General features: G+C 30.4%; 3 protein-coding genes across 3 annotated transcripts; 1 reads left to right on the top strand and 2 right to left on the bottom strand.

The window, feature by feature from the left end:
* Positions 1-589: 589 nt before the first annotated feature.
* LOC130449990 (coiled-coil domain-containing protein 93) lies at positions 590-4,495 on the bottom strand. Its single transcript, XM_056788149.1, has 9 exons — positions 4,224-4,495; positions 3,869-4,077; positions 3,704-3,815; positions 3,340-3,651; positions 2,879-2,944; positions 2,608-2,825; positions 1,366-1,476; positions 1,089-1,303; positions 590-1,015 (listed from the first exon to the last, which is right to left on the bottom strand). The coding sequence occupies exons 1-9, from the start codon at positions 4,305-4,307 to the stop codon at positions 654-656; spliced, it is 1,689 nt and encodes a 562-aa protein (XP_056644127.1). The 5' UTR covers positions 4,308-4,495; the 3' UTR covers positions 590-653.
* Positions 4,496-4,549: 54 nt separating this feature from the next.
* LOC130449989 (lon protease homolog, mitochondrial) lies at positions 4,550-9,565 on the top strand. Its single transcript, XM_056788148.1, has 12 exons — positions 4,550-5,360; positions 5,905-6,189; positions 6,260-6,651; positions 6,717-6,857; positions 6,910-7,073; positions 7,344-7,573; positions 7,635-7,827; positions 7,881-8,244; positions 8,303-8,468; positions 8,728-8,911; positions 9,061-9,250; positions 9,311-9,565. Exons 1-12 carry the CDS (start codon positions 5,018-5,020, stop codon positions 9,464-9,466), a joined length of 2,808 nt encoding a protein of 935 aa, XP_056644126.1. The 5' UTR covers positions 4,550-5,017; the 3' UTR covers positions 9,467-9,565.
* Positions 9,566-10,772: 1,207 nt separating this feature from the next.
* On the bottom strand, positions 10,773-17,099 carry LOC130449705 (heterogeneous nuclear ribonucleoprotein H-like). The gene is made up of 7 exons (XM_056787670.1): positions 16,995-17,099; positions 16,666-16,939; positions 16,268-16,408; positions 13,899-14,037; positions 12,476-12,678; positions 12,248-12,417; positions 10,773-11,382 (listed from the first exon to the last, which is right to left on the bottom strand). Exons 2-7 carry the CDS (start codon positions 16,931-16,933, stop codon positions 11,143-11,145), a joined length of 1,161 nt encoding a protein of 386 aa, XP_056643648.1. The 5' UTR covers positions 16,934-16,939; positions 16,995-17,099; the 3' UTR covers positions 10,773-11,142.
* Between the last annotated feature and the right edge of the window lie 15 nt (positions 17,100-17,114).

Raw genomic sequence — 17,114 nt, 5'->3', positions numbered from 1 at the left:
TATTGAAAATAACGAAAAAGCTTTTCCTCTAAAGTTTCATCAACAAAAACTTAATCACATTCTCACGCTAACAGAGCTATTATTTATTTTATTGACTTAGGAGCACTCTGACGTTATAATGGCCGTTGCAAATTTCGCTTCCTCTCAGGATAAAAGCAACTTTTTAACGTCAAGATGGCGACTTTAGCTCCGCCTACTGTCACAGAGATAAAAACGTCTGTTACTATCTGAATAACCCACGTATTTTGACAAAGTATTCATTTTTGTTAATATTCTCAAATAGCATTTATTGTTTTCAATAGAGCATATTATAAGGAAAATGTTTATTTAACACTGCTTAATCATTGTATAATATCAATAACCATCGATCTAAACATAATAATGATATCAATTGATCACGTACTGACTTAGGAGCACTCTGACGTCAAGATGGAGACTTTAATTCCGCATACTGTCAAATGAGGTCTGTTACTTTCTCAACAACCCTCTTATTCATTTTTGTTAATATTTCCAAATAAAGACTTTTATGTAATTTTTTATTGCCGTTTTTTATTTTAGTAATTAATAGAAGGGAATAAATAACAAGATATTTGTTTTAGAAAATTTTTATTAACAAATTTTCATTCGATGGAAACTTATGATAAAATCACAATTCAACTTTGAGTTTTGATCAACGTTTCATGTTTTCTACATTCCAAATCGAGCTGTTTAATGGCAGTAACGTATTTTCTTTGAAGTTCGACTAAACCCTGTAACATAGCACTCAACTGATCTCTTGTCTGTTTTTCTCTATTAAGTTTCTGTTCTGATTTCAACTTTGTTTGACGTACGTTTTCAACGATATTCTGAAACTGATCTAAAAACTCGGCTTTTCCTTTCGCCGACATCATGGCTTCAGGATAACTTTCCGATATCGAATTTAGTAACGAAAGCTCTTTTTTCATGTAAACTCTAGTATCTTCCAAAGTGTTGTAGAGTGTGTAGTACTGTTTCGTTTCCTTATGTTTCACCGCCACTGAAAATCAAACAATTTCGTCCAAAACTAATTAAAACACACACAAAAAAACTCTTTATATAGTGAAGTTTACCTTGATTATATAGTTCAACGAATCTTTTTTGATATTGAGCCAGTTCGGCCCTTTTAGGAACGTCATCAATTTGTCTCTGTAACATAGCAACCTCCCTGTTCACTTTGGCCAGTTTTATTCTCAATACACGAACTCTTTCTGTAGCATCATCTATATCTTTTGTTAAATCTACAGTATTTTCGATCAAATCACTGTTTTTTGTATTTTTAGCTTCCCTAAAGTTACAAAAGAAAGTGTATATATTATATTGTAATTCCCTAAGAACAACTATTCTTACTGTATTAGTTTATTTAAATTCGCCAATTCCTTTTTGCAATGTTCCTTAAATTGACTTTCCTGCGATTTTAAGTCATCATTTAAAATGATCAGATCTTCTATTTCTTTTACCCTGAAATAATCATAGAAACTGACACTCTGCCGATTATTCTCACAATTTTTTACTTCTTACACGTTTTTCTTGATAAATCATTTTGATAGTAAATTAGTTTGTAAAAACAAGTAACAAAATTAATAAATACAATCATACAAATTGTCAAGTCATATTTTGATAAAGGCCGAAATAGGTCGAAACATTTATATTTTGGAACTAATTATCTATCACAAGGGAACTAAAATCAACACAATTAATCATAAAAAACAATTCAAATATTTATATTCAAATCGTTAAAAATCTTCTTTTCCTCTCAGAATATCAATTTGACACTTTCTTCTTTTTTTTCAATTGTGGTTACCTATTAACTAGTTAACAATACAGTTCCAAAGATTTCGTATTATAAAGTGATATTTCAATCAATCAAATAAGGAAACCAAACTATGAATTTAATAATTATTTATTAAAGTTTTTTAATGTACGATAATATTATAATTGAAATATATAAAGATTAATATTTATCTATGATAGTGACAGTTATTATGACTTTGACATTGACATATGAGATTGATACTACTGCGAGAATAAAAATCAACGAAACATCAGTCGAACGAAAAAGTTATTTCTTCTATCGGTTATAAATTGTAGAAAAACGGGAGATTTGAAGATTAAAACGAAGAGAAACAACAAAAAACTGGAATCTTGAAAACATAGAATCGATAAATGCTAATTTCAAATTCTAGTTTGGTACAGGATTAAGTATTGGTGGTACAATATATTAGAGTTAGGACACTTTGGTGTTTAATTCATAATCTAGCTGGCAAAGACTTCATTCTAATTCACGATTAACAAAAAAATATTTAAAACTTCATGCTTTGCAAAAAAATTATTAATAATTATATTTGAAAAAGGGTGTTTATGGTAACATTTAAAGTCGTAAACACATTTTTTTTCTATAAATCCACCATGAAAACAAAGATTTGTAAAAAAATTCATTTATATGGGATGATTATTCAATTTTTTAGAGTCAAAAGAGGGAAGTGCAGCACTATAAAATTACAACACTGTAAAAAAAACACTAAATATGCAAATAGTGAGAAATAAATCTGTAATTGAAATTTAATTAAGTAAAAAATTGAGGTTACTAACTTGGAAGTGTCTACGTGCTCCGGTGACAAATTCTGTAATTTTTCAGCTGCTTCCTGAATTTTATTCCTAATTCCTTCCAATTGTTCCATCGTCCTTGCGATATCTCCATCTAAAGACGATTGATTTTTCATAAGTTCACTGTATTTATCCATGAATATTTGTTTTTTATCCTCCATCGAAGTTATTAGTAATCGATCTCTTGATTGTACCCCTACATCCTAAAATACACCTTAAGGAACTAAATGATAATAAAAAAATTAATTTTTATCACCTTTAATTCGGTTTGTAGAGAAATGTAATGCTTATTCAACCTAACTTCATCTACATCGGAAATTTTCTGTAATAAATAAAATTTTTTCAACATTCAATACAATCGTTTGGTAGTTTTCCCCTGAAAGTTTTCCGGGAATTTTGAAAATTAGTAATTTTATAGATTTTCATGCTTTCTTTCCGAATTTGAACTTTCCCACCTGGAGTCCTTGTGTTTCAGTACCACTAGATCTAATGGTGGGAGGTCCAGTAGGACTTCAAAGGTCCTATTGGGGCCCTACAATGAATTGGTAACACCTGGTCCATCAAGAACATCGAAGCGAGAAGAATGCACTAATTTCAGGTTATTGAATTGCAAACGGATTAGGACTATTGAATTACTTTTTGCAATGCTCATACACCAAAATTATCAATTTTCAAAAACTTCCAGAAAACTTTACTTTAAAAAAATTATTAATTTACTTGTTCGTCAATGTTTTCCTTTTCTTTGGTGGTAAACAATGAATAATCATCCAAATTACCATCGCTGTGACCATATTCTAATAAAGTTATCTGTAATTGAGATACGGTTTCGCTTGGTCCTACATTCTTTTTTCTGTAGTATCGATGTGGTCGATATACTTCCTCTAATAAACGAATATTATTCAATAAATTCCGTTTTTTTTGTTTAATTTCGTCTTGTATATCGAATTTTTTATCAAACTGATCTATAGCGCACTTTCTTACAAAAGCGGCTACATCTTGTCTACATTCTAAAGACCTTTTTACTAACCACTACAAAATATCATCATATAAAATCGAGAATAAACAAATCGATGATAATTACTTGAATAACAGGGAAAATATGGATGAAATCTAAACCTTGAATTTGATGAGGTTCTACTGTGAGAGGACACTTAATTTTTGGTAGTACTGCAACTATTTTTTCTGTTAAAGAACTAAAAATAGTATATTTGTAATATTTGTTGAATATTTTTCATATATAACTTACATTTTTTCTCCTATACTCAAGTTTTCCCTAAATAATAAATCAACATCTAAATCGACATTACAAGATTCGATACACCATACCATACCACCTACTACTTTATCAAATGCGGAAAGACCTTTTATTCTAGCTCGAAAATAACCTGCTGCAACTAGTATATCGATAATTTCTTGAAGTTTTACAGCCTGCTCCTCATCCTCCCTTACTTCTATCTATAATAATTAAAAAACTTACCTAAATTATGATCCAGAAATTACATCTAGACTATTATATATTCACTCAGTTCTAGGTATAATACCGATTTAGTTCAAAGCGATATTATATTATTGGTTTGATTTGTTTTAAATTAAATACAAACCTCGACTTGAGAATCATCTCTGGTTAATACCTTCCTGGCATTTTTTAATTTTTTATAAACTTCAGGATTAATACTAGATGTCATTACCACTGATCCTTTTATTTTATACAATAACTAATAACATATATTTAATATTTTAACAGGATTTAAACACAATTAAGTAGAACGTATTATCAAAAACATATTATCTATTATTGACCTGCCGACAATAACAAAATTAGCTTTGTTCGTCGGCTCGAATCCGAACTAGTACAGACACTAGCCTCATTCTCAGAACATACCCTAAGTGTGGTATGCTCTGTGGTCTCATATATTATTAATAGCTTTGTTCGCGATGGTTAATCTGAACCATTTCCGAATAAATTCTGTGAACGTATAAATCTGTTTTCGGTTGTCAAAAGTCCATTCTTACGTTATGAAAGTTTAAGGAACAAAATTAGATTAAAAACTAGTGAGAAGAAGACGAATGATAGGTGAACTTTTTCTAAGGTTTTGGATTCATTTGCGGTAAAATCCTGAACTGGTTCGTAATCAAATATAAGGTGATTCTGAATTAGTTACGAACTAGTTCAGAATGTGGATACATTCGAGATTTTTCACAAATAGCTATTTAACGCGTTGAAGCATTTACACCAGTGTGTGAAAATTTATACTTTTGATGTAATTGATTTATGACAATCATACTGACAGAACTGAATTGCTAATTTTTGACATATTAAGAAGAGAATTTTCAAATTTGAAAAGTTCCTGTTATTTTGTATGTTTTTTATGGATTTGTTTTGATCATAAAAGATATGAATTTAGTTAAATTAACAAGAGTTACAAATACATTTAAACTGCCAGGATGTACTGTACGTAGAAGTAGTTACAAAATTGGACAAGGTAATGTCTTAACCTCAAACAATATAACACTAAAAAGATTACAAGTAGATACAGTTAAATCGAGATTATTCGAAAGAGCAATTTTAAACTGTAGAGGAACAGTAGCGTTTAAGTATTTTTCGAGTAAAACTCCCGATGGTACTGATGACGGACCTCCAACTTCAGAGGAAAACTTCACTCCACAACTTCCAGCAACTGTAGCCGTTCCAGAAGTATGGCCACACGTACCCGTTATAGCCATCAACAAAAATATAGGTAAGTCTTCTACAGGAAATTTTTTAATGGAAAAATATATTTAAGATCATTTTCCTCAATACATAATATAGTTAGGATTCAAATAATTTGCTAAGAATTTAGGACTAATTCTAGAATTGGATTTGAGGCTTAAAGAACATTTAAAGATACTTTTGCAGTAAAGCTAAGCTAAGATGAAACTCTTGTATATAAAGAGGTTTTTCTTAATTTCAAGATGGTATTGTTTAATTTTACCTGTGTCTTAAGAAAGTGTTAAAACATCGACATCTGTTCATTTGAGGAAAACACTTGTTTTTTAATAAAAAATACATAATGTACAAGTGAGTCATAAAAATCTATTAATCACGATACATATATTTTTCTTTGAAAATTTATAAACAGATCGATTTAAAGATTTTTGTATCAGTTGTGCATCTTTTGATTCTGTATCAAATGACATTCAAAAATCAAAAAGATATTTTCTAGACTTACAATGTAAATTGTATTTTGTATAAATATCAGACCAATAAAGGCGATTTATTATTATTATATATTTTTTTTATAGTTTTTCCAAGGTTTATAAAACTCATTGAGTTAACAAATCCACAATTAATTCAACTTATTAGAAGAAAAGTCAAATTAAATCAGCCGTACTGTGGTATTTTCCTTAAAAAAGCAGAAGATAATGAAGCCGAAGTCGTTAATAATATAAACGATGTTTATAACGTTGGAGTATTTGCTCAAATTCATGAGATGCAAGATTTAGGTGACCGTCTACGGCTAGTTGTCATGGCTCATAGACGTATTAAGATAACTGGTCAGATATTGGAGAATATTGACGAGCTTAAAGGTAAATTTTCATATAAAATTCTTAATTTATTTCATTTGTTACTAATTATGTGAATAACTTTTTGTTTTAGACGAAGCTGAAAATGAGAAGAGAAGAAGAAAGATTCGCAATAACAGGGTGATAAAAGCAGCAACAGATACTCGTGGTACTGATGAAGGAAAAGATAGCAAAGTAGATCGCAGTAAAGTTAAAGCTCTACCTGAAGGTTTCCTAATGGCAGAAGTTGAAAATGTTGTTCACAATAAATTCCGTCAAACAGAAGAAGTTAAAGCTCTAACACAAGAAGTTATCAAAACTATAAGAGATATTATTAGTTTAAATCCACTGTATAGGGACAGTTTACAACAAATGATGCATCAAGGACAACGAGTTGTGGATAACCCTGTATATTTGAGTGATTTAGGTGCAGCTTTAACTGCGGCTGAAAGTAAGGAACTACAAGAGGTCCTTGAAGAAATGGACGTAAGTCAGTATATAAATAAAAATATATTTAATTTATATTTTTTGTTTTTTTTTTAATCTTCAAGATTCCAAAAAGGTTGATGCTTTCTTTATCGTTATTGAAAAAAGAATATGAATTATCTAAATTGCAACAAAAAATAGGTAGGGAAGTGGAAGAAAAAGTTAAACAACATCATAGGAAATATATTTTACAGGAACAGTTGAAGGTAACAAATAAATTTTATTAAAAAAATTGATAAAACAATTATTTCACTATAGGTTATTAAAAAAGAATTGGGGCTGGAAAAAGAAGACAAAGATGCCATTGGGGAAAAATTCAGAGAAAGAATAAAAGATAAAATACTACCTCAAGCCGTTTCGGCAGTCATTGACGAAGAATTGAATAAATTGAATTTTTTAGAAAGTCATAGTTCTGAATTTAAGTGAGTATTAAGTATTATTGAACACACTATTTACTACCATCACTCACAATTACACTATATACCCCTTCTAACCTTTCATATCGAGCTCAAAAGACTAAACAGATCATATAGTTTTTTTAACTTGTTCGATTCGTTCCATTAAAGCAGTAGTTCAAATGTACCTTTCACATTATGTATGTATACTTTTCTCAGTGTAACTGTTTGGTTTGTATCCTAAAAGCAGTAGTTCAAATGAACCTTTTAGATTTATTGTGTACTTATACTTTTTAGTGTAACTAGAAATTATTTAGACTGGTTAACATCTCTACCATGGGGAGTTCAAAGTGAAGAAAATTTGAATTTACTTAGGGCTTCCGAGATTTTAGATCAAGATCATTATGGAATGGATGATATAAAGAGGCGTATACTGGAATTTATTGCAGTGAGCCAACTAAAAGGCAGTACACAAGGAAAAATATTATGTTTCCATGGTCCACCAGGCGTAGGAAAAACTAGTATCGGTATAAATAAATAATTTATATTATAACATGAAGTATTTAATTAATTTTATTTGTTTTCCAGCACGATCGATAGCGCGAGCTTTAAATAGAGAATATTTTCGATTTTCTGTAGGAGGTATGACTGACGTAGCGGAAATTAAAGGACACAGAAGGACTTATGTAGGAGCTATGCCAGGAAAAGTTATACAATGCCTGAAAAAAACCAGGACTGAAAATCCTTTGGTTCTCATCGATGAGGTTGATAAAATTGGAAAGTAAGTTCTATTAACAATTTTAACGAATATAAACAATTAATAATTTATTTTAGAGGTTATTCCGGTGATCCGAGCTCGGCCCTATTAGAACTTCTCGATCCGGAACAAAATTCTAATTTCTTAGATCATTATTTAGATGTACCGGTAGATCTATCCAAAGTTCTATTTATTTGTACAGCGAACGTTGTTGAAACTATTCCGGAACCTTTGAGGGACCGTATGGAAATGATTGACATGTCCGGTTATGTTGCCGAAGAAAAATTAGCTATAGCTAAACAATATTTGTTACCGCAAGCTATGAGAGACAGCGGTCTTAAAGATGATATTATCAAAGTCGAAGATGAAGCTTTGAATACTCTTATCAAGAGTTATTGTAGAGAAAGCGGTGTTAGAAATTTACAGAAACACATAGAAAAGGTAATGAGGTAATCGAGAGATTGATAAAATAAAAATAATGGGATTATAACAATTTTAGGTAGTTAGAAAAGTGGCTTACAAAGTGGTAAAAGACGATTCGTCATTCGTTAACGTCAATAAATCAAATCTACAAGAATTTGTAGGAAAACCTGTATTTACTCATGACCGGATGTATCCTGTTACTCCTCCAGGAGTTGTAATGGGTTTAGCGTGGACCGCTATGGGTATGAAATTAAATAATATTGATAAAAAATTTACTTAATAGGATATTTCAAGTACAGTAGTTCAAATGTACTATTTTAATTCATCAAAAAATCGATGTTTCAAACAATACAAGGATTATTTCAAATAGTTTAGGTAGAGTAGTTCAAATGTATCATTTTTATTTTACCAAGAAATCAATGCTTTAAACAATATACGGGGTTAGTTTTGTCAGTAAATCACTGTTTTGTCAACTATTTCAGATAGTTTAATGTTTTTTAGGGGGTTCTACTTTATATATAGAAACTACGACTAGGAAATCACCGACTGAAAAAGAAATTGAAGGTACTCTCGAATTAACCGGACATCTGGGTGAAGTTATGAAAGAATCTGCTAAAATAGCTATGACGGTAGCTAGGAATTTCATGTTGAAACACGATCCCACCAACACATTTTTGCAGAAAAAGTAAGAATCGTTATAATTAACCATTTTTAGCTATGGTGCATTTACTATCTGATTAATGAGTTCCCGAAATAAATCATTTGAGTGTATTTGGGGGGTTAGATGAGGCTCAATACATTTTCTTGATTATTGTGCTTATTTATTATTTTCAGTCACCTGCATTTACATGTACCAGAAGGAGCTACCCCAAAAGATGGTCCTAGTGCTGGATGTACTATAGTAACGGCTCTATTATCGTTGGCTAAAGGAGAGTCCATTCGACAAGACGTCGCCATGACCGGGGAAATATCATTAATGGGGAAAGTTTTACCAGTCGGTGGAATAAAAGAGAAAACTATAGCTGTAAGTACCTAATTTTACCTAAAAGAATTTAAAAGTGAAAAAAAAATGGTTTTTTTTTAGGCTAAAAGGTCTGGAGTGAAATGTATCATTTTACCCGAAGAAAACAAGAAGGACTTCAATGATTTACCATCATTTATAACGGAAGGATTAGAAGTGCATTTTGTTGCAACTTTCGATGAAGTTTATGATATCGTATTCGATAAATCCAAAGCGTGATCGTTTATTTTGTTTTTTTTTATGGGTTTTGTTAAGATATATTTGTTATGTTCGATTTTTGTATTCGTATTTCAATAAATTACTTTGAAAACTTATTGGGTCATTGGATTATCCCAAAGGGTTGAAATTCGAAGGTCCCATAACAGTCCAAATCCAAGAAAAAATACATTTAGTTTATAATGATGCAAATCATGTTTTAAAGAACAATAGTTTAAATGTACCATATTGAAATCACTAAAAATCCAATGCTTTTAATTATATGTTGGTTAATTTAAAATGAAGTAGTTCAAACATACCGTTTTCAATCAATCACATTCAAGATATTTTCAATATGCGGATAATTTGAGCGGAGTAGTTCAATTGTACCTTTTTAAATGATCAAATATCTTATAATTACATTTGTTTTATTTAAATGATGTAGTTCAAATGTACTATATTGAAACCAAGATTGTGGCACTGGTCGGAAGGCATATCATCAACTACTTATAGCCTCTCATATAGTTATTCAAATCAGGTCCCTTCTAGGGAGAGCACAACACATGTAGAATCCACACATCGAATGAGGTTATGGTATAATAAAGAAATTCGAATAATCCATTTGTAGTTACTCAAAAAAACCGATATTTTCAATTGAATACAGTAGTTCAAACGTACAATTTCAAATCAATCAAATATCTGATAATTTCTACGAAATTTGTTTTCTTCAAGCGAAGTAGTTCAAATGTACTGTCTGTCTGAAGGCAAACAATATATTGCTTATAGCCCTCTCAAATAGTCATTCGAACCTGTAGAAGTTCAGATATCAAATTCCGGTCATGGTATAAGAAATTCAAATAATCGATTTGATATTAGTCAAAAAACCGATGGTGTCAACAAAATAAGGGGTATATTGATGGCAGTGGTTAAATTGTACCATTTTAAATCGATTCAATATCGGTTAATTTCTATATGTGTTATATTAAAGTGAAGTAGTTCAAATGTACAATTTTAAATCAATCAATCAATCAAATACAATATATACGAGGTAATTTGTACATCAAATATGGTAATTATAGTGTATATCTGTTACAGAGTAGGTCGAGGTTCAAACTAAGGTCCTGATAAAAATAAAAAAAAAAAAAAAAGAAAATTCGTCTTGCTACTTCTTGGAAGGCAAACCATCTAAAATATATTGCTTAGTATAGGTTCAACAATGCACGGGGTAAATTGTCATAGTAGTTCAAATGTACAATTTTTATTTTATTGAAAAATCCAAGTTGTAGTTGAATTTTCGTTTGTAATGTGAAATTGGAATAAAAACACGAAATCATAATTTCATATATTATCTATTGGACAATGACAATATAATAGTAATTAGAAAAAATTACCGAATTCAATGAAATCGAGTGAAAAACAATTGGCTCCAGCCAGTAAAATATCTTCCGACAAACGAGTATCTTATACATTTAGTTCATTGCAGCAAATGAGATTAGTTTCAACGATTTTTTTTCGTAAAACAAACATTTTTTTCATAGCACTTTCACTACATTAAGTACTTTGCCACAAACAAGCTTGTCAACTCAATACCGTTCAACAAATCACCTCTACATTGAGCAACATATAAGATTGTTATGTCTCATGGCAAATTTTACATATTTCACTGGCTTTCAATTAAATTAATTTAGATTTTACGAGTGTTATATTTTTCTGTATAGCCTACTATTACTGCTCATCCCGTAACCGAACCCACCGTTGCTTTGACCTCCAGCAGAATTGAGAAACAATTCGATATATCGATGTTGCATGTGTCCTTTATCTTTGCTCATCGCTCTAACTGCATCTTCATGAGAATCGAATTCCACATCTGCCTCACCCGAAGCGCGTCCACTTGAGTCTTGTATCAAACGGATATTCACAGGCATTACCGGTTTGAAGAACTGAAATTGAAATGATCTTTTAAATTCTATCCGTTACAAAAAAAAATTAAATCACGGTTCTAATTGAGGAAAATTGATTTTTATTGAACATACAGTAGTTGCCATCTAAAAATCTTTATTAGAAGATTATTTTCTTAAGCTTAGGTCAATAAAAGGCCTCTTCGATACCTTAATTAATCTTCGATTCAATAAAATAAGAGCTCAGAGCTCTGATAGCTGCTTGGTTATTAAAATGAATCGATATTTCACATTTCTGGTCTTTCTTTCCAAATCCATTTCGATGGACCTTTCGTTACCACCAGAATAGTTTCTAAAATGTGGTTTAACAATACTAGAAACAAGTCTGCAAGACATTTAAGAGAATTAGAGAACAATAGAGACAAGATTTTGAAAAATAGATCTGTCTAGATGGGGAAATTTAAGATAAGTATAAAAAATGAAATAAAAAAAAACAGATCACAGTTCTAATTGAGGAAAATTAATTTTTATTGAACATAGATCTAAAACTTTTTCTTAGAAGTGCATTTTCTTGAGCTACTGAGAGCCTCAGGTCAATAAAAGGCCTTTAATTCATCTTCCATTCAATAAAATAAGAGCTCAGAGCTCTGATAGCTGCTTGGTTATTAAAATGAATCGATATGACACATTTCTGGTCTTTCTGTCCAGATCCATTTCGATGGATCTTTCGTTGCCACCAGAATAGTTTCTAAAATGTGGTTTAACAACACTAGAAACAAGTCTGCAAGACATTTTAGAGAATTAGAGAACAATAGAGACAAGATTTTGAATAATAGTTCTAATTAGTATTAAAAAAAATACAAATGGGGTAAAATGCATGATCATATTGAATGTTTCATCCACTTACATCTGCTATATCATTTTCAGTGGCTTTAAATGGCAATCCTCTCATATGTACGCAGTGCATACCGCTACTACCGCCTCCACCACCCCACGAATCCCAATTCCTCGAACCCATATTATTACCATTTCGTTGATTGCTTCCCCAAGGTGATGGACGATCATAACTGCTGTAATCTGAATAAAAAATAAAGGAAAATCTTTTTTGGGGGTGTTTTTAAATTAAATTACACACCTTTGTAGCTTCGAGCACCGCGTGCTCCTCCTAGTCGAGTACCACCGCCACCGTAGCGTGGATCTCTGTCGTAGGGACTCGGTCGAGAGCTATACATTCCGGAACCTGGTCCCATGCGCCTTCCCGGAGGTCCCATCGAGTTGCCTTGATAGTTAACTACACTATCCACTTCGGATAAACTGCTACGGAATATTTCTATGTACCTACAGAAATTTTTGTATAAATAATTGGTGACTACCAATAATGTGAATGCAAAAAGGTAATTCACAATAAAATCGAATGAGTAACATAATATTTTGGTTCAATTTTGTAATTTTCAATTTAGTTTTCAACCACATTTGAAATAAATTAGATATCGGAGACAATATGAGGCACTTGTAAGTTCTATAGAACAGTTCTAGAAGATTTTAGAATAAATAAGGACTCCTCAGACTATTCTAGTACTGTTAAATGACCTTTCGTATCTTTTAATTCAGTCTTCAACCACATTTGATGTTAATTGGGCATTGGAGACCATTGTAAGTCCTGTAGAACAGTTCCAGAAGATTTTAGAATATTCTATAAGTGTGAGGATGATATTTAATTCAGTTTTGAGCCACCTTTGAGACTAATTGGGTATTGGAGACCATATGTAGTCCTTGTAAGTTCTTCGGAACAGTTTTAGAAGATTTTAGGGCTCTTCGGTATATTATATAACTGTGAAAGTAAAGTAAAGTAAATTATAAAGTAAATATTGTTATCTATGGATTTTAAATATGCCACTCATTAATTTATTGTAAATATACCATATATGCATACTATAAAAGCTATACTACCGAAATGGTTACTTTTTCGATATGAAATATTTTACACAGCGGAATGAAAATATTTTATATCGTAAAATAATTTGTTGTTGTTGTGTACTAGTTCAAATTTCATTGTCATATTTTCGTTTCAGTTTAGCAAAAAGAAACAAACAAAAGGAAAAACCCTTAAAACACAGTTTTGGGCATAAAAAGCTTGCGGTTTTTACATCAGTTTCACTTTATATAAATAATTTTTAACGCTGTTAACCTGAGTAAGTAACCATTAAGTAAAACCAAATTGTTACGTTTTACTTTTAGATTAATGAAGCTAATTACTATCCATCTCGTATGAAAACTACCCTAATCGATAAAATACTTAGAGTTTTGATTAATTCTATACGAAGTACGGTTTGAGCTGGATCTATTTGTAAGAAACAATTTCAATTCAACAAATAGCCATAGCAATATTGTTTTAAAAACTTCCTACGTCAAAAGTAATGTTCACACAAGATAACGATAGCAATTTCAATGGATTTAACGTTTAAATTTTAATTTGGTAATACTTTTTCAGAATAGAATTATATATATATATATGTATATAAAAAAGGAGGACCTCCCTATCCATACCCATACCCCACCTGTGTCCAATTGTTTCTCGATGTTTCTGCAGAGCTTTCTCTGCAACTTCTCTGTTAACAAACTGAACATACGCCTCCCCAGAACTTCGCCCCGAGTAGTCAGTCAGAAGAGTTATTCCGTTGGGTACAATCTCCAACCCTACCCAAAAACAACCCAAAACTTGTTAACACCCTTAAACGCCAACTGTTCATTATCTTGAACGTGTAAAAGTTAAAATTTTATTTATATTTTTATGAAACCTTGTCACAAAATGGAAAATTATTGTTCTCAAAGTATATGTGAAATAAATCCCCCAATTCTCAATTTTTTTTTTAATCAAGACATTTATATTGAAAAAAAAAATAAATAATTAATTATTTACTGCAAAATATTAACAACAATTATTATTTATTTAGTGAATAGATACTCATTAAACATAAAATTTCAAATATAAACAATTATTGACCTGTCAAAATTGCAAACTGATTGGTTTATTCTGTTTGTTAGAAAAAATTATTTCGAAAAATAAATAACAAATGAAGAAGCATAAATTTCAAGACTAAAAAAGGAGAAAGAAAAACGTTACAATAACAAAAAAATGACAACTATAACTATAACTCAAAACTTAAAACCAAAATATAAAAGAACCTAACATCATAGGCAGAAAAGAGGAACTTATGTAGCAATTGGTGGCTTACACGGAAAGGTGTAATACAAAAAAATTTAAAAATACAGTAACATCTTTATTTGCATTACAGGGACCTGCTAACCAACCATGACAAGACCAAGCAGTCATAAGAGTGATCAACTCACAAATAATCAAGTTCTCCTAATCTGGGTACCAGCAAACGAGAAAGCAGAAAATTTGAAAAATGTAAATTCAAATTCGTTTCATCTGACCAAAACCGTTCTGAGAATAGATAACATCAGCTGTGCACTCTAATGAGGATCTACACACAGAAACTGATTAGATAGTCTCAAGGGATTGCATGAAACACTATAATGAATCCTCCTTTTAGACAAGATTTTAATACAGTAATTGAAATTCTAATTATTATGTTTCTATTTAACGTCAAATTTTAATTAACGGGTAACTTTCCAACATGTGATTCAAGGTTCATAATGTACTTTATATATTTTTTCTCAAATTTAATAAGAAAAATAAATAAAACGATGTTGTAAATCGTTGGAAGAATTGGGAATGTAAACATTATTCAATATACCAAAGAGAATACAATTTAATCGTGTTCGCTACTGTTGAATCTTCATTTGTTAGAGGTTAATGTAAGGGTTAAGTTAACTCCTTAAACATATTTATTTATGTGAAATTCCAATAGAAATAATAATAAAAAAACATGCAACCACATTGTTTACAACCTATGGAAGGCGCAAAGAGAGTGTTAAATATTGTTCCAGTACAGTACAGTATCTAATGTCAATGAAGGTTCCACAAAGGGAGAGTTTGAAGTTTACGAAAGTTCTTATAAATGGTATAAATTGTGAATTTGTTGACCAAAAAATCAAATTTAATGATGATAAAACGAATTGGTAGAGATTCAATTGCAATACATCACAATCCTATAGAATTAACAGACTTTAAAACTAAATTCGAGATAACTGACACTCAGATTTATGTTAAATTATACAAAATGTCACCTAGGTAAAGAAAATAGTTGTAGAACACTAATTAATATTCATAGTAACATATAAAAAAGACAAAAGTTTCAAAATGTACCTATAGGAAAAGGAAATGAAATTTCTATGTAAATATGTTTAAGGAATAACTTTTTTTCATGGTTTAATGATATGATTACTTAAATTTTAATATTTTAACACAGTAGCTGATTAATTTCATCTTCAAATGAACCCATTGTAAGTTTCTCGCGATGTAAATCTCTTGTGCATGTTTAAATAAATGTTTTCGAATACTACCATTACATCAAAGAGGTTAACTATCCCATGTTTACAAATATTCTTGATAATAGTAATGGAAATTAGGATTAAAATTTTCCTAGTTAACAAAAATGTTGTTAAAATTGTAATTTGTAAACAGACCAAACTTTGAGGCATTGATAGAGTCAAAAGTATAACACAGAAGGGGCTAAATAATAGAAACTGTATCAGATGTTAACAGAACAAGGGGATTATGAGTTTTTTATTTTTTTATAGACAAAATACTGTTTGTTCTTGTTTTATCTCGATACAGATGAAATCTTTCACTCTTATTATTCATATATTATTTTAAGTAAATTTAATGTTTACCAAAAGAAATATGTGAACAAATAATGAGTTGAAAGTGGTTGGTTCCATTCCAATTTTTAATATTTGCTATAGATGAAGTTCCCCTTATTGTTGGATAAGTTCCTAGAATACAGCATTAAAGCAATACCTGTAAAAAACTGAGCAATTTCCTCTTTAGAACAACCAAAAGGTAATCCTCTTAGTCTAACACATCCATCTTCATTCAAACCGTATGTAGGTCCTGACCTTTTTATCACCCATTCCATTTCTGCTTTATTTACTTTAAAAACTGTAATGATACAAATAGAAATAATCTAATAATATTATTTAATATGAAATTAATAAACTTTTGATTAAAACTGGAAGTTATACTAAATATTATAGCATATAATAAAATATCAAACAATAAAATGTATGTTGTCAACTATATTTAAAATAAGTAAATATTGAACATTTAAAGTTTAAAAATTTCACAAAAATCACGTTTTTTATTAATTTGAACTAAAATAAATAAGATGATTATATGAGTCTAATGTCAATACTTACCTTCAATGTATCTATTACCAATATGTTCGCGATCTTTTTGTAAAGCCATTTCTAAATCATCGGCAGTTTCAAATTCGACAAAAGCTTCACCACTAGGTCTACCTTCCCTTGAAGTTGTCATATGTATTCCAGATTTTCCACCCAAAATCTTACAATTGGCGAAAGAATCTGTGAAAAAACTCAAAATATCATCTTGGGTTGCAGACCAAGGTAAACCACGCAACTTTGCGATAAAACCGTCGTCATTGTCACCACCACCTGAAGACATGTTTACCTAAAATAATAATATTTATATATACACTGAGTTTAGTTGAAAGAAATGATCCTACTTGGTTTTTTTTGTATCTTCGGGTTTACCCTATACTTTAAACAAACAGCAAGAAATAAATATGGCGGAAAACAAACAAGAAATCTTGATTGACAAGTTTAGTTCTGCACTAGAGCACTCT

This window comes from Diorhabda sublineata, chromosome 10, assembly GCF_026230105.1.
Source record: "Diorhabda sublineata isolate icDioSubl1.1 chromosome 10, icDioSubl1.1, whole genome shotgun sequence".
Taxonomy (NCBI): domain Eukaryota; kingdom Metazoa; phylum Arthropoda; class Insecta; order Coleoptera; family Chrysomelidae; genus Diorhabda; species Diorhabda sublineata.
This window is presented reverse-complemented; position numbering and strand designations above follow the sequence as displayed.